This window comes from Primulina huaijiensis, chromosome 15 (assembly GCF_012295235.1).
Source record: "Primulina huaijiensis isolate GDHJ02 chromosome 15, ASM1229523v2, whole genome shotgun sequence".
In the NCBI taxonomy this organism is placed as follows: Eukaryota; Viridiplantae; Streptophyta; class Magnoliopsida; order Lamiales; family Gesneriaceae; genus Primulina; species Primulina huaijiensis.
In genome coordinates, this window is record NC_133320.1 from 21,684,448 (window position 1) to 21,704,631 (window position 20,184).

Consider the following 20,184-nt stretch of genomic DNA (forward strand, 5'->3'; position numbering starts at 1 on the left):
TATATATTAGAATTTACACCAGGTGAGTCACATTGTTGCATGCCGGCCCTGTCAAAATCTTAAGTTAACAATGCACTTTTGGAATTTATGTGAGGTTTGTATAGAGATTATTGCTATAAATAGTAGCTTTTCATCAAGGAACCAAGTACCCAAGAAGAGCAAATATACAAGAATTAACAAGAACTTAAAGATGGCCAAGGCAAGCAACAATACTTCCATCATCCTCAACTTTGCTTTGGTTCTCTCACTTATTCTCATGATCGTTACTGCGGCAGAAAGCAGGGTAACCATCAATGGTAAGCCTTCATTTTTTAAAAAAGATATATTCTTTTGTAAGTTCTAACATAGTAATGTTAATCTGTGCAAAATTGTACATTCCTGAAAATTTGCTGCAGCTAAGAGTAGGGCAAGTGTCACACTTGTGTGTGACACTGTGACTGCTGTGACTGAAGGAGACACTTGTTTTGACATTGCAAAGAGCAACAGCTTGACCACCGCGCAGTTCGACGCCTTCAACCCTAATGTGAACTGCGATGGACTCTTCATCGGCCAGTGGATTTGCATCGATGGGTTTGCGACTTAATATCAATACCAAGTCATCTTATGAGAAACCCGATAATATTCTCATTACATGAATAAGTTTTCTAGGTATATTTGCCTTTGGGGACTCACCAAAATTGCTAGTCCATTGGCCTATTGCGTATGTTTCAAGTTCAAAGCATTGTTCTTTTATGTTATGTTTCGATGAAGTTATGGTTATATTTCATCGATTAATAAAAAGTCTCATCAATACCAGACTACGTGTTTGCAAAAGAGAATAGGCAAAAATTTCATTTACTCTTGAATGATCTTATTATTGATTTTTATTAATCTTCTGACTTTATGATATTTAAATTTTATACAAATTAAAATTTCCATAATTGTAAACATATCAATGAATTTGAGGGAAAACATACAATTATCTTTAATTTTTTAAAATAAAAATTCATATTTAATTTACTAATTAAAAACTTTAACATTGAAAATGTCGCCGCAAGACCACTAAAGTTTGGATTAGGTCTTTTGTGATACGCTATCATGGATCTTTATTCGTTAGATAGATCAACTAAGTTCATATTTACAATAAAAAAAAAAAGTACTTTTGACATAAAAAAATAAAAAAAATTCATTGGTGACCCAAATAAAATATTTGTTTCACAAAATTGGCTCGTAAGGCTGTTTTACACGATTTTTATAATAGGGTTTTAGATTTAAATCTGAGTAAGATGTTTAGTTAATTTAAGTTTAGACAAATCTCAATACAAAGATTTTGTCGGGTTACAAACAAATGTATAATTTTGTTTCGAAAAGTCGCTTTTATTCTCTAGCGACTTTTGTTTTCATCTTCTGAAAAATGAAAACGCGACGACGCTTTTTGTGAGATCTGTTAATCAAACAGTAACGTTTTCAATCCCCAAAACCCCACTCTGCAAATTATTTTAGGCCGATACAAACCAAGCGCAGTAGCCACCGGCCGCCATTTTTGAGCTCAAGCTTAGCCCTATCCAGGTACAATTTCTTTTTAATTTTCTCATCTTGTTTTTTCTCGCGATTCATTATTTTATTTTATGGAAGATTTAGCTTGGACGGAAGAATTTAATTGGATTGTTCGTGTTTCACTTTAATCCAATATTGGTGGGTCGGACCTGGAACGTAGTTGAGTTGTGTCCGAAACTTGCAATTTTGATTATGAAAAATGGGGGGGAAACATGCTTTTGGTCCCTGTACTTCATTCCTAGAACAATTCAGGATGACAGTTTTGGTTCTTCAACTTTCTACATATCAAATGAAATAGTCCTTTAGGTTAAACGGCAATGGGAGAAGAAGGGTTTCATAATTTCTCTTCCCTTTCAATTTTTTTCTCCTCTAGCACTCAACGTGTCTCCATCTTCTTAGGCCACCACTACCACGACTTCTAGGTGCTAGTGTGCTACCCTGCAACCTTTGCTTCGCCTTCCATCATCATCCTTTCTCTTCACGTACAGGTTTGGGGATCTGAGTAAGATCAATTTTGTCGTGAGTTTCATGTTAACATAAACATGAGTTTATATATTGCTGTTAAAATATTGAAAATTTATTGGATGTGTTTCTTTGTAATTTCTGTATTGCAGTAGAATGTTGTTTCTGCATGTTTCTTTACGGTAAAAAATTATGTTTAGGCACCAATTTATGTAGATTCCATCTGTAGACCATTGTTGCATGATATTAGTACCTTTTTTAAGTTAAAAACAGTTTTATTAAAATGGAGCAAATAGGTATCTCGGAGGGCCAAAATAGACGTGTTTCTACAATTTCAATCCTATAGACTCTTGGTACAGGGATCATTCTCTTCCTTTTGATCACTTCATATATTGTTTAGGTTCAAATAATTTGCTTGTATGACATTTATTGTTGTTTGGTTCTGAAAATTTTACACATTGAGCAAACTTGATGTTAGGCAACTTCGAATGAGACATATTAATTATGATATTCTTTTTTATATTTTGGGGATGTGAGATTTTTATGTCGTCATGTTTGGAAAGGCTGTTCTGGTTGTATTTTGGATTTTGGTGAATTTTGTGATATGGATTAAGAGAATTGGAAGATTAAACTTTATTTATTTTTGTTTCTAATGGATTTATTATTTTATTATTTTAGTTATAACTTTATATTTTGTTAAGAAATTGACCTTGAAATTGAACTTTGCAATATTGAAATTCAATTTTGATGCTGAAAAAAATGAGGAGTTGGAAGGGTGGAGTCAAAGCACGGAGAGAAGTGGTGAAGAATTTTTGCTTAAGTCTCTTTTATATGATTTTTGGAATAAAAATTAGTGTTTATAAATTTTGTTGTTTGCCGAGGAACTATTGAAGATTTTGAGTTTTGTTAATTGGTTGGATTTCATGTTGCAATGAAGAGTACAAATCATGTAATTTAATGCTGTTAAAAAAAATAGGGTCATGTGACAAGTACGTGACTTCTACCGTTAATTTTAACCATGAAGTTAACGGTAAGGACCATTCTTGTGCTCTTTATAAAAGTTTTGGGATTAAAATTATCATGGTAAAATGTTTTGAGGACTAAAATGATTAAAAAAAGAGTGTTTTTTCTCAAAATTAGGATTGAGGTTTAAAAAGGAACTAAATTTTCCTGACAGACGGGGTGAATTCACATCATGTTGATAAAATCGGTGTGAATAACAAATTGCAAAAACAAGTTGGTCTGGTGGATTTACATTATGAATTTGAGATTCTCTTGCTCACAAGTCCTTCAATCCAAACAAAACTTCATATTGAAGTGAAATTCATGATTTTTTCGAAGTAAATGTAAGTTTCTGGTGGCTCTGCAGGATTTTGAAAGTTGATGATATGGGGGGAAAGCGGAAGAAGGGTGGCGAGGATGGTAGTGAAAGTGGGGAAGAAGGAATAGAAGAAAGAAAAACCAAGAAGATGAAGCAGATAAAGGAGGCCTTGCGTCCGTCGATGATTAAGAACAAGGAGAAGAGGTCAGCCATTCATGCGAAATTGAAGCTCCAGAAGAAGGTCGACAAGCGGAAGAAGGTCAAGGCTCGTGAAGCAGCTGAGAAGAGGGCTCTGGAGCTTGGTGAGGAACCTCCTCCTAAGAAAACACCTCGCACAATAGAGAATACTCGTGAACTGGATGAGACAATATGCAAGCCGGATGATGATGAGCTCTTTGCTGGCAATGATGCCGATGAATTTAATAATATTTTGAAGCAAGAACGGATTCCGAAGGTCTTGATAACCACATGCCGCTTCAATTCGACTGTAAGTGTTTCGTGATTCAGGATAGAGCCATGATTTGAATTGATTGGGGTGGCATGATGTTTTTGGATGCACAACCTACTTTTTGGAAAAATTAAAGTATCAAACAAGTTTTTTGTTGGGAGACAACTCAACAAATCTCCTAGTGTGGGGGAGGACCTAGGTATATAATTGCGGGGCAGGGGAGGCACTGGGGTGATTATGTTTATTTGAGTTTGGTGGGTCTGGCCTACCAGATTTGTGTTCTGCAGTGAGTTTTACTTAGGTTCCATTCATACTGCATCAATGAGTGTCTTATGCTCTGTTCAATTTCTGGTTGATTGTTTATACTGCAGAGGGGACCTGGTCTTGCTTCGGATCTTCTTTCTATAATCCCCAATTCTCATTACTACAAGCGAGGAACATATGACTTAAAAAAGGTTCAGTCTTTGACCTCTCTCCCTCTCCCCCCTTCCCCACCATGTTTTGAAAAGATGAGCCTTCGTTAAGTGAGATTTAAGTTGTATGATTGTTGTCCATGGGACACGATTTTATTTTTTTCTATAAATAGTCATCATTCCTGCAGATTGTTGAGTATGCGAGAAATAGGGATTTCACTTCAGTCGTGGTCATCCACACAAATCGCCGAGAACCAGGTCATCCTTGCTCTAAGCCTAACCTGATAATTTTTGTTGCTTTCATGATTCTGTATCAAACTATCAATACATGTGTTTTTATGTTGTGGGTTTTAAGTTATATGTGGGACTAATGCAGATCTGGTATTTTTTTCTGGAGTTTTTACGAATGCAGATCTGGTATTTTTTTCTGGAGTTTAAAAACTCCAGAACATGCTATTGGTTTTAATATATTTAGCTGATTTGTAATTATCTTATTCAGATACTTTTGTACCTAGTTTGTGAGCGTATTTCTTGGCTGTTTGGTGGTTGTAAAATTGAAAGGGGGACGGGGGGACTTTAAAGCTTTTAAGGGATAGGATAGGTTCCCTTTTATGTTTCATCGTAGAAAATTTACTATGCTAATTCTTGTGAGTTGCTGCAGATGCTGTTTTAATAATTGGGGTGCCTGATGGTCCTACCGCCCACTTTAAACTTTCAAATCTTGTTTTGCACAAAGACCTTAAGGTTCGATCATCTTCATTCGCTTATTCTCATAGTGCATCTGTTTTTATATAAAACCTCAAGAAAGTGAACTAACATTAAGTGGAATATATTTCACCAAATCTTGACCTCTTCATTGTTATTTTTGGGTTATTTGACACACTGAACTTGCTTATTGGTTGTCTGTTGTGATGTAAGTAAGGTTTTATCTTACTTTAGTGGTTCTTGGATTATCTGGTATGCTAAATATTATGTGCTATTAACTGTCTGTCTTTCAATTACTGCAGAATCATGGCAACCCAACCAGCCATAAGCCTGAGTTAGTTTTGACTAACTTCACGACACGCTTGGGGCATCGTGTTGGCAGGTAGTTCTTTTTGCTGCTTCATATGATAATTGAAAAGTAACTGAGTCATGAAAGTTAAGTTGTAGTGGTAAAGCACAAGCTCTATTGATTTTGGGTATTGTTTTTTCTTGTTACAGATTTGCTGTTTAGGGTTAATTCTTGATTTGAAATATGTTGTAGAGTAGTCATGATACGATGTTTATGGTTTCAAAAATCAAGGTTTATAAAAGTTCACTGAGCTAGCCTTGGTTTATGTTGAAGGTGTTTTGAAGTTGGCACAATCTTCATAACATCTTTTTTTCTTTCTTTTTGTTTACGCTTTACCCTCTTCTGGACTGTTTGCCATTGACAGGTGGTTTTGGTACTGCATTAACATTTTTTTAATGATTTTCTGATTAGGTTAATACAATCTTTATTTCCACAAGACCCTAATTTTCGTGGTCGGAGAGTTGTTACCTTCCACAATCAACGCGATTTTATATTCTTCCGTCATCATCGGTACTCAGATTATCTGTGTATGATCCATTTTCATTTCACTGAATTATGGCCTGCTTTTCTGAATTTATCCGTTCTTCTCTTTGAAAGATACATATTTGAAGGCAAAGATAGCAAACAGGTGGAATCAAAAAGTAAAGATAGCAAAAACAACGAGGACGCAAACACCCAGCAAAAAGTTATTGCCCGGCTTCAGGTTTATGCTTCTAATCTCTGGCTGGTGCCATAACATAAGTCCATTACATGTCTATTCTTTTTTTTCCAAATTAATTCATGGTAGAAAAAATCAGATCAATGATTTGTATGAATATAGTTCAAGCTGCATAAGAAGTTGCAATATTCTTGCTATCTATCTGGCAGGTGAATGAACTGATCTGTTAGCCCCTATTTTAGGCTATTGATTTTATATGATACTGAGATTAACTGTCCTTAACTCACTTCAGCTGTTCAATATCTATTATGCCACATTATTCCATGTACTAGCAATGACCATGTACTAACAATGACCCAATTCATCAAAGGACCATTTTGTTGGAACATATAATACCTTTTATCATCATTAATTCACAATATTGGATATTCTGGTAATTATCAAATTTCTTATGCTTCAGCAATTTAGCAGTTGCTTGCAAGACCTTTTATAGTATACTAATTAAAAAACACCATAAGTAATACTTTTTTTATCCAGCATCTAACATCTTTGTGCAGTTTTAATTAAAAAATGCCATAAAATTTAAGAGAGAATAATATAACCCCTGTAACAAATCACTGCTTGTTTTCCATCAGTACTCTTCTACTCTTAAGTAGGTTAGATTGAAAAAAAGCATATGACATTATTGATTATACACGTTTCGAAGGAGGGAGTAAAATTTTAAAATGAAAAAGGAGTGTACAGTTTAAATTGTTTATGGTATAAAAACTTATTGGCCTTTTAAGAATGCATTGCAATTTACTAGTTGACTTGCGTGCTGTGCATAATTTTGGAAAAGTTAGTTTATCAGCATTCTTCAGCTGTTATTTCAAACGTGATTGAAAACTTGTTACAGAATTTTGAATTTATTCACTGATTATTTGTTACAGTCTTGTATTTGTTAGCAGTTTAAACGTTACTTGTATAATATGCTTAATCCATGTGCTCGTGCCTTTTGTGTGTGGGTTTACGAACTGTATGATGATAAACAACTATTAACGCTCTAATTTCAAACTCTTAGGAATGTGGTCCTCGTTTCACGCTGAAACTAATCAGTCTTCAGCACGGAACCTTTGATACTAGAGAGGGTGAATATGAATGGGTTCACAAGGTACTTTCCAAATTGCTAAAATTCTTAGCATCTTGGATATGCACGATTCATGGTTGCTTATATTTGTTTTTCATGTGTTCTTGATGGCAGCCCGAGATGGACACAAGCCGCAGACGATTTTTCTTGTAACTTGCTTTATTTTCCAAAATGACTTCCAGTTGCAGGTGATTTTTCTATTTGACGTAATTTTAGATACAGTTTCTTGGCCATTGACTGAGAAGCTATTGGTAGTGTAGAAGTCAGCAACAGTAGTAGAGCTCTGCGTTGGGCAGCTCGAATTTTGAGCCGTATTTAGTTTCTTTCTTTGCTAATACTGAAATCAGTATTATATGCACAATTATGTCAAATGTTTCCAAAAAAAGAACAAGAAAATTGTGTCACAATTTACTTGTCTTAATAAATAGTTCTATGAAGACCATTCTTTAAATGCAAGCAGACTGCGGAAGTCTGAAAAAAAGTTCGTCATCTTTTCTAGAATATATTAAAAAAAATGACAGTGGGCTTGAGTATTAGCTGTGAATAAGTTACGGTTTTTCATTCAATAAATTTAGTTATTTTTTTAATGTTATCCGAGTATGATTGGATTTCTTCAAAATTAACTATATGTATTAGGTCATACAAACCATATAAGGCCATAAGTAAATTTATTAGATAAAGTATACATAAGTAATCCAATAAAAATACATAAAAAAAATAAATTAGTGAAAACGAAAGTCTGTTAACATGTCCATTTGTCAACATTTTATAATTATCTTTAATAAATAAAAAGTCTAAAATTTAATATTTAGTTCATTTATTTATTATGATAATTTCATTAGTCATATCGCAAATTTTTATTATGAAAACTATAGAATCGGTGATACGAATTTATTCATATCATAAACATTGTATTTCAATTAAATAATAGTGTATTCGGCTATTTAAATACGATTTTTTATGCCAAAAACGGCCTTATAAGGTAGTCGATAATTCTAATTCAGGCACACTTTTTATGTTACCAATCATGCGTAAATATCATAAAATTACCTTATTTTTATAACGAACTTCATTGATTTACCGTCTCATTCATCAATATAATTCATAAAATTAAAAGAGGGTTATTTTAAGTAAACTCAAATTTGTTATTCAAAATAAAATCATTGATCGACAACGAAAGAATCATTTTCTTTCACAAAATTTGCCAAATTTTATGTGGTCCAAGTCACACGATATTGATCCCTCAACGGATAGGTCCTACCCAATTTTTCAAGTTGGTATATACTATATAGTCAAATAATTGCAAAAGTTGTGTTACACCCGGTACAGGCATAGAAGAAAAACTTAAATTTTTATATATTGTTGGATGGATATACTCATACCATATATCTATATATCTGAGATAATCCATATTTTTCATGAGAAATAATATTTTTGACATAAAAAATAATATATTTTACTATATCTCTCCCAATATAACCGTTAGAAAGATTTTTTTTTTTTTTTTTAGATAAACTATCCAAACAACTATGCTCCTTCAGTCAAATTTCTTCTATTTGAATCGGATTCCTGTATTATCTGGTGTTTTTGGCTTTCATGCATCCTTTCTGTATGTTGTGGCACAAGGTTCCAAATGTGTTGACTACAATATGTACAAGATGAGAAAAGGTAGGACAACGGAACGACAAATGATAGAAAAGAATGGACAAGCAAAAAGAGGGGGAGTTAGATCATCAATCGCACTCTTGTTTCCGAGTATTGGAAGGTATACATTGCATTGATGGCTACCACTCACGTGCCCATCTCCGTCTCGGGATCTTCTCATGTGCACATAACTTAAAAAGAATCATGCATTAAATTTAGTGCAATAGATATTAATTGACTAAATTACAGATTTATTAAATAATGTTGTAAGTTAAATAAAATAAAATGTGGGATTATGTTGTATTCAAGAATGCCAGAATCCACCCAAGATGCTGCTGAATTTAGTGGAACTCAACTTTCTGACGATCTTTTTGGCATCTGAGACCTCAGCTTCTGCAAGCTTTTCGATGTGCTTTAAGTAACCTGAATTTGAAATCTTTTTTCTTGCAATGCTGCTGCTTGTTAACGACATCAATATTGAAAGCAATAGCTGTTTGCTACCGGAATTAACGTCCCCTGGGCCGAGAAGCTGCATCAATATGCCTACATTTTGATCGTTCTGCACAAATTTTTTCCTGTTTTTGGGTACCATAACCATGTTAGATAGTGTTTTTGCTGCCATTTCGCGAATTTGGAGCGATTTTGATTCTAGGAAACTAACAAGGACCGGCATAAATCCTGCATCCCCCATCACTTTCTTTGCATCCTCAGACGTCCAACATAGCCAAAACGAGGCCTTTAGGGCCAATTCACGATCAGAGATCTCCCCAAATCGAAGAAAGTAAAGTACATGATCGGTAAAACAAGAATTCATCAACACATACAAAGAAGTATCCGATCCAAAGCATAAATTCACGATTCCTTTGAATGCCATCTCTCGAGTCTTGGTCGAAAATGATGATTTGGGATCCAAAATACGCACTGATATGCGAATTCCACCTTCTTCAACGATCATTTCTCGGATCCATGCATCCGAGTAAGCCATAGTCTGCAAGAAATCAAGTGAAGCTATCTGCATAATTTCATCTTTGGACCTTACAAGCTTAAGGAACAAAGAAATCGCCCCTTCCTCGACCATAAACCTCTTGATCTCTTCAATCCCAACAAGATTTTTCAACACCCGACAAGCCAAATTTGCCAATTCTCCCCCATTTTCACCATTCTTGCCACAGATTTTCAACAGGGCTGACACCCCGCCATGAGCAGAAACAGACCACGCATTATCAGAATTCTCCGTAACCTTTATCAAACACCTAGCTGCAAATTCTTGACTGGATTCATTTCCCGACTCCAGAACTCGAATCAATGGAGCAATTACCCCTGCATCAATCAACACACTTTTGTATGACTGAAAAACCGCAATCAGGTACACCGTCTTTGCTGCTGCCTCTCGAATTTCACTCTCTTGAGAATCAAGAAAACGAACCAAAAAATTGACAAAACTCTCGAGTTCCACGGCAATATTTACATATCTCTCATCTTCTTGAATGGCTTCGTTGAACTCAACAAGGGCTTGTTTCTTCATAATAGTGCTTCCGATCTTTATCCTGGATGATATATTGTGGACATAAAACCTTATGTCCTCTTTAGAAGCCGAAGGCGCAGGCTTCAAAACTACAATAGCATAGCGCTGCGTCACCAATCCCAGAGCATATATATCAGAAAGAGTCTTCACTTGGCTATCCAATTTAGCATATACAATATCAAGATCGCTTTGCATGTAAAGCTTCCCACAGTACGAAAGTTCCAGACAACGCTTTAAAAGACCACCACATTCAGCAATGGTGGCTGAAATCGACTCCACCGTGATACAGAGTGAAAAGTTATCATTTGATTCACAATTTTCGACGTTCGAGAGTATGGATAAAAGCTCTTCCATCTTGTTTCTTATGGACATCCATTTTGAAGCAAACACTTGGGTTGAATGTGAGAGTGCAATCAAAGAAGAGATCGACCCAATTGCTTGCAGCAGTCTTCTCCTTTCAGTGGATGTTTCAGGGAGACTATTTTTTTCACCCATCGGGTGTAATTTCACGGGCTCGTTTTCCGGTGAGATGGTCTGGTTTTCCGGCGCGGCGGTGTTGAAGATTCCTGCGAGAGCTGGAAGTTTCGGTTTCAGAGGTTGTTAGAAAGAGATTCATGGGATTCTGAAGATCAGGCCTATGTTTGTAACAGGATGTCAATTTCACTAGATTTACGAATCTAGCCTCGGAACATGGTTCAGTTAAACGTCATTTGGGGTAGAGGTCAGGGTCATTTAAGTAATTGTGTCGCAAGAAGTAATGGTGATCACGGTACGATTTTGGGATTTTTTTTAAAAAAATTAATTAGTTTAACTAATCAATATTTTTTTATATTGATTTTATTAACTAATCACATGTTTTGTAGATTTTACTGTGTTAATGGTAAACCAGTCAAACAAACAGTTATGATATAAGTGGGTAACAAAACCTCTCAAAAATTTTGAACATGACAAAATTATATTATTTAAACAAATTAATTGTCAATAAATATATATATATATAATCCACAGTTAAAATTTAACTTATTATATTCTTCTTTTAAAAAATACAAATTTACCTAGCATAAAAGTTCCGGTGGGGGTTTTGATGGTTTAGAATGGAGTCCCTTAGCCACAATCGAAGCAGATGAGTTGGAGATTCCATTTTCTGAGGATGAGATTAAGAGGGCTGTGCTTGAATATGATGGGAACAAAACACCAGGTCCAGATGGGTTTACAATGGCCTTTTTTCAAAAGAACTGGGATACGGTAAAAACAGATTTATTTAATGTGTTTGCGGAATTTTTCGATGGTAGCATTGTTAATGACATTACTAATGAAACCTATATCTGCCTAATCCCTAAGAAACAAGACGCAACCAAGGTTAAAGATTTTCGCCCAATCAGCTTGACAACGAGTCTGTATAAGATTTTAGCTAAGGTTTTGGCGAACAAATTGAAGAATGTTTTGGAAAATACAATTTCAGAGAGTCAGTGCGCTTTTATTAAAGGAAGACAAATTTAAGATTGTTGTCTGATAGCGAATGAGATAGTAGAGGAACATCACCGGAAAAATAAAAAGGGATGGGTGTTTAAGGTTGATTTGAAAAAAGCCTACGACAACGTCGATTGGAGATTTCTTGATTTTGTGATGCAAAAAAAAGGTTTTGGGACAAGATGGAGGTCGTGGATCAAAAAGTGTGTTTCGAATGTTTCTTTTTCGATATTCATCAACGGTAGACCGCGAGGAAAATTTCAGGGGAGAGAGGAATTCGACAAGGGGATCCACTTTCCCTTTTCCTCTTTAACCTTGTGATTGATGGGTTGGGTCGGTTGGTTGATAAGGCCAAGACAGTGAATGAAGTAAGAGGTTTTGTAGTGGGGAGAGACAAAATCGAAATATCACATATCCAATTCGCAGACGACACGTTGTTTTTTGTCCAGTCAGAAAGGCATTTATTGGCACTATTGGAAATTCTCAGCATCTTCTCTCTTAAGTCGGGTTTGAAAATCAATTTGGAAAAAAGCGTTGTCTTGGGATTAAATGTGTTGGATGAGGAAGCTGAGGGTATGGCACGAGTAATTGGCTGCAAAAGAGAGAATTGGCCGATCAAATACCTTGGGGCTCCGTTGGGAGGTGACCCTAAGTCTGCTGAATTTTGGGAGCCCGTATTATCAAAAATGTCAAAGAAGCCTGCAAGTTGGAAGAAGTCTTTTCTCTCAAGGGGAGGTCGTCTTTCTTTGATTAAGGCTGTGTTAGGTGCAATGCCGACTTACTATATGTCTCTCTTCAGAGTGCCAATTAGGGTGGCGAAAAAATGGAAAAATTGATGAGGGATTTCTGGTGGGACGGAGCAGAAGGAGAGACTCATTGCCATTTAGTTGGGTGGAAGCAAGTCTGTAAACCAAAAGACAGGGTAGGACTGGGGTTGGGGAATATTTGCTTGACGAACAAGGCACTTCTTGGGAAGTGGTGGTGGAGATGCTCGGTCGAAAAAGATTCATTGTGGAAAAGAGTTATCAAGAGTATTTATGGATTAAATGACAACGGCTGGGACGTGAGGTTGGCGAGGAACACGACCTTTAAAAGTCCCTGGAAGTTCATTTCTCGGTCTTACTCGACTTTTCATCTATTGATTAGGGCGGTACTTAAAGGGAGGAATATAATTCGATTTTGGGAATATATTTGGGGGTGGTGTTTTGTCGTTCAGTGATCGTTTTCCATCTCTGTTTCTAATCTCCACATCCATAAACAAACCGATCTCCTGCTTTTTAGATGTAACTGATACTGGAGTCAATAATAATTTTTTTCACTGGGATGTGCGTTTCAAGAGAGAGTTAAATGAGGTAGAATTAGAAGAGTTCAACGATCTTTTAGGGATCTTGGACATGGTTAGGTTGGAAAGGGGTACGGATGATTTTAGAGTGTGGTTGGGGGATCCGTCGGGTTTTTTTTTCTGTTCGGTCTTTCTACTCTTCTTTTTTCCCGGTTACAGCTTTCCCTATATTTCCTTACCACATGAATATCTGGAAAATACCGATCTTGTACAAGGTTCAAGTCTTCTCGTGGATAGTGGAATTGGGGAAACTACCAACTAGCGATTGGTGGTCCACTTGCGCATTATGGCCGCAATGGTGTAATCTATGCAGGAAACATGAAGAGAACCAGGACCATATTCATTGCATTGTTCTTTTTCACGTGCTATTTGGACAAGAGTACTGCAAGAGCTTCGTTTCGAATAGACCTTTCCAAGGAAGGCCCGGGACTTATTTATCATGGAGACGATTCTAACACACAGTAGAAGGAACTATAGATTCTGGTTTTTGGTTGTTCACGACATCTTTTGGTCGCTTTGGTTAGAGAGGAACTGCAGAATATTTGCGGATTCGGCAGAGTCTGTGGACGACGTATGGGCAAAGATCAAATCCAGGGTCGCGACTTGGACAACACTTCTGCCGGAGTATAAATATTTAGTTATTGCGAATGTGGTTAGGGATTGAAACTTTGTTTGCTGCTGATTTAAGCTTAGAAATTTTCTTTTCTTCTCTTGTTGTAATCTAATTCTTAAGATTACTATCCTTTGTAATCCATCTTTATATTTTAATAAATCATAGTTTCGTATAAAAAAAAAACAAGATACAAATTCCAAGCCGGGTCTAAAAACTTTTGTGAAATCATGAGATATGGTTTGAATTGAACTCTATACTATCCAACGACATTTATCATATGTCTTAAATTATATTTAAATCTGTCATTTTATCAATAATATCAACAAAGGTTGTGTCAAACAACATACTATTTAATCGGACAAGAATCAATTGCAATCAACTACTTGGTTTTCAAGTTTATCAATCTCTCTCAGATCTTAACAGATCAAAGATACTAAAATTACAACATGGAAAGAAATGTGAAATGGGGACTGATTCAGATGCATGCGAAACGTTTCATATCTTCTCTGAAATTCTGAGCTTACAAGTTTCACGTATCAGTTGGCATACTGGCCTCTTTTACGTTCTTGAATGGCATATTGCATATCCTGCAACAATTAGGAACCCGAATTAGTACAAAAACTGCCAAACAGCAATCTTGGATAATCAGATTAGGAATTTGAAGACATATTTACATCTTGCTGACACATTGGTTTTGAAATTTCATTTCATTTCATTAAAAGAGAGAGAACAGTCACTGACCGAAGATTTTTTCGCCATGTGTGGTGGTATCAAAGAGTAAGAACAAAGGGCGGGGCGTCCCTTCTCGGACCTGCTACCGAACGATAGACGTAAACTTTGTTGGCTTGGAAGCCGTCACTTTCTTCGTCTTTTATCACTTCAACGTTTAACCTTGGCATCTCCCTTGCCAGTAGCTTGCACCCTTTCATAGTTACGTTACAAGCTGACATCCACAACGACCTCATCATTTCATATCTCTCGAGTCCAGAAAGCAGAGCAGCATTTCCAAATGGGCAATCCCTTATCTCGAGTTTTCTAAGCTTGGGGCAACCTTCAAGAACACACTGCATCCCACGATCACTGCTTCCCGCAAAAGCAACGGAAAGGGTCTCCAGATTCTTGGCATATTTACCGATATACTCAAAGGTCAGATCTGTTAAAAGCCCCGAAACTGAAAGCCGCTGGAGTTTAGTGCAAGTTTTAACCACAGAACCAAAGGCCTCGTCCATAGATTCGTTTGTCAGGTAATCTGGCTCGCCAGGATTCATTATGCAAAGACGGAAGTGGGTAAAATCGGGGCAGTTGTTTACTATGGTCTCAACAGCAGCATTAGTCATCCTCCGACAGAAGTAGAGGACATAATGGAGTTTGCGACATCCACGAGATACGGCTACAAAACCTAACTCTGTCACTCCGTGACGTTGATGTTGGTCGTAAGGATCTGAAGGGAAAACTCGGAGTTCTTCGAGCAAGGGACAGCTTAAACCAACGGCCTCTAACCCCTTGTCCTCTACTGTATCGGCAACCTACAACCAAAGAATTTATTTAAGTAACAAGACTTATGCAATAAGCTAACAGTCTCCCTTAATAATCAGTTCAAGTAATCTCGGATATCCATTTCTTACCCAAAGACGTCTTAAGTTGGGACAGTGAGCGAGAAGCTTTTCAAATGCAGCACTCTGAAGGGCAGCATCACTCAAGTTCAAGAAACTCAGACTTGCACAAGCTCCATAAAGAACTGGGAGATAAGAGGCTGTGACGTCCCATAAACCCGATAGAGTTTGAAGATTTCCAACATTTCTAAATGCACTTTCAACTTCTTGGTACTGGCGAGGGGTAAGTTCTGGGAAAAAGGAACCGGTGCCGAGCTCTTTTAACTGAGGAGCAAGCACAAGAAGACGTTGCAGTTGGTCCAAACTAATACTCTCATTGACCTTTAGAACCCTTAATGAACTGCACCTACTGACAAGTCTCTCGAGCTTATCAAATTCGATCTCACAGTTGAGACATGCAAAATTTAATATTTCCAGTGAGGAGAAGTTTTCAGGGAAACAACTTAGCCAATATCCGCTGAAGTCATCAGTTGCTATGTCCTGTATGTCAAGTTCTGTCAAATTCCTGGACGCCAAATAGGAACGCGTTAAGTTTTTTGCATTGTTAAAAATACATCACAAGAAATACTAAAATCTAGGAAGTCATGGTGCTTAATGCCAAAGAAACTAATACGCAGCAATTCAAGAAGCTAGAATCCTTGACATTGTCAATATTTGGTTTTCTTCAAATTATCAGGAGCGCAGTAAGTAAAGCAACAATGATTTTTTACACCGCTTGATCTTCAAATCCTGGTTTTTTTTTTCAAGATATTGCAATTTATCCCCCTCGATTTCAATATATAATTGCAATATTATCCCAAAGCTTATTAGTAGAACTATTTTACAGCAATAATTAGCTCGTCCAAATATCACGTGCTTTTTAATAATGTTTATATGATGCCAATGGAGAAAGCAAGGGAAACAAAATTGATTCGGGTCAGGCATTGAAAAATTTCCAAAAGCTTCAGGTTTCATAATCAGAGCTTTAGCAGATCTCCGAAACCAAAACTCACTATTAAATGCGGCCCAAAAACTTCTGAAATTCAAAACATAAACTCAATTTTAGTCATCTTCGATCAAAGCATAAGTTCTAAGTTCGGACTAAAACCAATCGAATCTCCAAAACCATGGCACAAATTTTGAAAAAAATAGTCTTCAAATCACAAGGATTAATAAGCCGAACCAATTTATACATACAAATCACCAAATGAATAAAGAAAGTAAACATGGCCTCCATGGACCAATGAATATGGATGTATTATGAGGATAAAAGTGAGCATAATTATATATATATATATATATATATATTATTCCATTAAATGCCATTGCCATGTAGCAGGTCAGCAGTCACATCAAGAAAGCAGCACCAATAAGCTTTGAGAGGACAAATAAAAAAGGAACAGCACTTAAATTTTCCACTAAAATCTCTGTTCGTTACAATAAAAACAAACCAAAAAAGGAGATGGGGAACACACAGAAACACCATTGCCCTACCCAAAGCAAACTCATTTACTTCTCAACGATATATATAACCCACAACTTTTTCAGGCCCTAAGCCCACTATGTGACTGCATAACCACATTAATATAATCTCAGCTTGCTAAACCATGTCTTTTACTTAGTATCACATAATCTACAAATATCATTAAGCACAATCAATTGGTGCAACGTGAAAACTATATAACACAACTAAAAAACTAATTTCCAAACAAAAAGCCTGTTACTTTAGGAGCATTCTTGAAGAAAAAGGTGCCATTTATATAAATTATATTGAAATCTTAACAAAATAATCAGAACTTTGGAGAGTTGAGACCTTAACAGAAAGGAGAAACTCAAACGAGATTAAGAGGAAACCAGAAAGGTAACTGAAAGTAACTCTAAAGATAGAATCGAATCAGACAGAGCATCCTCAAAAGCCAAAAAAGGAAAGAAAAAGGGGAATATAATTTTCTTCCAAGAAAATCTTGTATATAATATTCAAAAAGCTAAATCCACATACATAAGGGGAAAATAACAAAATTCAATCACCAAGAAACCAGAAACCTTTTGCAACCCAGACACAGCATGTATGAAATTAATATGACACCTTAACAATATAAATGAAACTATCGAGAAAAACCACTAAAGATTCTTACCTACAATGGGTGGCTATAGCTTTGAGCCCCTTGTTAGTGAACCCATCGCAACTATACAGAGACAAAGCTTTGAAGCCTGGAAAAGATTTCGCCAAAATCTCCAAGCTCTCATCATTTATAGCCATCCTCTTGAGTCTCAATTCCTCCAAAAAGGGGTAAACTTTGGCAAACATGACCAACCAAGAATGCACATCAGCGCCCCAATCTCTAGGCAAAAGGTTGAAATCCGAAAATCTTGGCTTCCCTTTGAGGGTAACACTCTTAATTCTTGGAAACCTTCTTGCCACAATTTCAGGAGACACTGAATAGCAGTTGCCTATGAAGAGCTTTGATCTTGTCCAACGTTCAGCATTATACCAGTCCTTGCACACCAGGGAGACCGAGCTCCTGTCCTTGTGTGAATCAATGAATGACACAACTTTTTCCAATAATTCATCTGGGAATAGTGATGAATTCAACGGAACTGACGCTTTTGAGTTGCCTAAGTTTGGTGGTGGTGAGAATTTGGATTTTTTGGAGTCTGGATCCATTTGGACCTTGATTGATGACTCAGAAGAATCTCAACCCCCCCAAAACAACTGCGATTTTGACATAAAAAATGTCCACAAAAAAAAAACCCAATTCACTTCAAAGCAATGATTTCATAATACAATCAGAAATAAATCTTTACCCGAACGACAACAGCAGTTACCACAGTATTGCAATAAGACAAGAATCTTTAATAAAAACAAGTCAAATAAAAAGTATAATCTTGGACACAATAAGATTGCCAGAGAGCTTCATATCTACAACTAAAAATATAGAGGAAGTCTCTATTGCAAGTAAAAAAAAGTTTTTGCTAATTAATAACTTTTAATTTTTACATGGCACACTTGCATCTTGAGGTGAAATCAGTGGCAGACTGAGGTCATTTAAAGAAATGGTTTTTGCGAACAAACAAAAGCGTCAAAGCTCAAAAGCATCTCAAATTTCAGAAACACAAACCAGAAATTAACCATGAAACATGATATCCCAGAAACATAAATCAATACTCATAGAAGAAATATAAAAAAAACAAACAAAAACTTACAGAACTTGGTATTCGTCGAATGTTTGAATTTACAACAGATTACATGACGCGAAACATAAAAACTTCGCAGGAACGAATTTGGTGTGTGTTGTGAGCCGAAAAGTCGCGGGCACAAAACCCACTTAAATTACAAATTACAAATACAATAATAATCAAATGGTTTCATTATTAATTGAATGAAAATTAAATAATGGGTTTCCCTTCAATTATTATCTATATATATCATTCGCCGAAGCTGACGGTAGCATGGAAAGGCACCTAACCTCCAACTGGGTCTGATTGAGCCTGCCCAATAGTTTTTCTACACGTAAACCTTATCACATTGCTTGCTTCTTCGGCCCACGGCGGATGTTAGACTTTCGTGCTCCGCATCTGCAACTCTCCCTAAATGTTAATGTTTATTGTATATGTTTTTAGTTGGCGATAAATATATATTATAATTATATCTCAAACTCGATATTTTACTTTAAATTTGAGATCTTTCTTTAAGATGAATTTAGTACTTGAGCTCGAGTCTTGTGGGAATTTTTTTTTGTTAGCAAAAACTTGTGTGAGACGGTCTCACGGGTCGTATTTTGTGAGACAGATCTCTTATTTGGGTCATCCATGAAAAAATATTACTTTCTATACTAAGAGTATTACTTTTTATTCTGAATATCGATAGGATTGACCCGTCTCACAGATAAAGATTCGTGAGATCGTCTCACAAGAGACCTACTTTTTTTGTTTTACGTGGATATGAGTGTTTATGTCATGTCAGATATAAAATGAATTATTTTATCTTTTCTTTAGAGTAATATCCAAATATTTAATCAAATGTTTGTAAAAGAAAATCATATTTGTTTTTTCATGTTACTACGAATTACATAAAAAAAAATGAAATCAAATGTTAGGGGATGACATTTAATTTTATACTTTTACTCACATATAGAACGTGAGTGTTTTATTAACAAAGATTGACCTTTGATCCACAAATGGGTCCTGGAGTAAGAGGATTGATGACTATGATTAATATTCTCTTGGCATAATAAGGAAACCAATATAATATGTAATTTCATTAATCATATGATTTAGAGGTAATGGCGGGTCCCGATTTTTCACTGCTGATCATATACTATGCTACATCGTTCCATCTTTTTATGCTATCAGGACATACTTTAATATTTTTGTTTTACTCTCCATAGGAGTTGTTCGAGTTGGTGAGTATTTGATCAATCGTCATTTTTTTGAACAAATCTGTTGCACAAAATTCATTTGGTATGATTTACTTGACTAACGTGACTCGGGTCTATCAAATACACATTGAAGGGTAGACGACAGATTTCATCGTCGTCATTTCCCAGCTTTGTAAATAATCAACTTCCATTACTCTGACCTTAGCCCAACAAATAGCTTTCCGGAAATTACCGAGATTCTTCGAATAATTTTGTACAATATAAATTTGATTTAAATATACGAAAAAATCGTTTTGTCCCGTTAAATACAAATCCTCCAATCTAAACGACGAGCTTTTACATTATTTTATGTTATGAGTATTTTTCTAAAAGGAACCAAGAAAGTGAAGTGCAGGGTATTGGTATTCTAGGAAAGCTCCAACTCCATTCATTTGGTTTCCTATTTTATCAAGAAAAGAAACCAATTTTTGTTTTGTTTTGTGTTTTGCTGGACTAAATTCAAATAATAGAGATCCAATAATACAGCAAGAAAAAAACAAAAGAAACCACGTTCTGCCTCTATATCACATCATTATCCATTCAAACTTTTCCAATGTATAAA

General features: G+C 35.9%; 3 protein-coding genes across 6 annotated transcripts; 1 reads left to right on the forward strand and 2 right to left on the reverse strand.

The window, feature by feature from the left end:
- Positions 1-1,407: 1,407 nt before the first annotated feature.
- LOC140960015 (uncharacterized) lies at positions 1,408-7,419 on the forward strand. Its single transcript, XM_073418115.1, has 10 exons — positions 1,408-1,548; positions 3,368-3,806; positions 4,139-4,222; positions 4,369-4,438; positions 4,842-4,924; positions 5,188-5,267; positions 5,646-5,744; positions 5,832-5,937; positions 6,953-7,042; positions 7,133-7,419. Exons 2-10 carry the CDS (start codon positions 3,387-3,389, stop codon positions 7,169-7,171), a joined length of 1,071 nt encoding a protein of 356 aa, XP_073274216.1. The 5' UTR covers positions 1,408-1,548; positions 3,368-3,386; the 3' UTR covers positions 7,172-7,419.
- Positions 7,420-8,966: 1,547 nt separating this feature from the next.
- On the reverse strand, positions 8,967-10,682 carry LOC140959409 (uncharacterized). Its single transcript, XM_073417248.1, has one exon. It carries the CDS (start codon positions 10,680-10,682, stop codon positions 8,967-8,969), a length of 1,716 nt encoding a protein of 571 aa, XP_073273349.1.
- Positions 10,683-13,890: 3,208 nt separating this feature from the next.
- LOC140959047 (protein AUXIN SIGNALING F-BOX 3-like) lies at positions 13,891-18,769 on the reverse strand. Of its 4 annotated transcripts, none has more exons than XR_012171884.1 (5): positions 18,409-18,598; positions 17,340-17,917; positions 15,238-15,730; positions 14,287-15,138; positions 13,891-14,167 (listed from the first exon to the last, which is right to left on the reverse strand). XR_012171884.1 is itself a non-coding variant. In XM_073416767.1 (5 exons), the coding sequence occupies exons 2-4, from the start codon at positions 17,867-17,869 to the stop codon at positions 14,383-14,385; spliced, it is 1,779 nt and encodes a 592-aa protein (XP_073272868.1). In that variant the 5' UTR covers positions 17,870-17,917; positions 18,672-18,769; the 3' UTR covers positions 13,891-14,199; positions 14,354-14,382. The 4 variants fall into 4 exon arrangements, 3 of the variants coding, with proteins under 3 accessions (XP_073272868.1, XP_073272865.1, XP_073272866.1); XM_073416767.1 differs by lacking the exon at positions 18,409-18,598 and adding an exon at positions 18,672-18,769 and having other exon boundaries at positions 13,891-14,199; positions 14,354-15,138; XM_073416764.1 differs by having other exon boundaries at positions 13,891-14,199; positions 14,354-15,138.
- Positions 18,770-20,184: the final 1,415 nt, after the last annotated feature.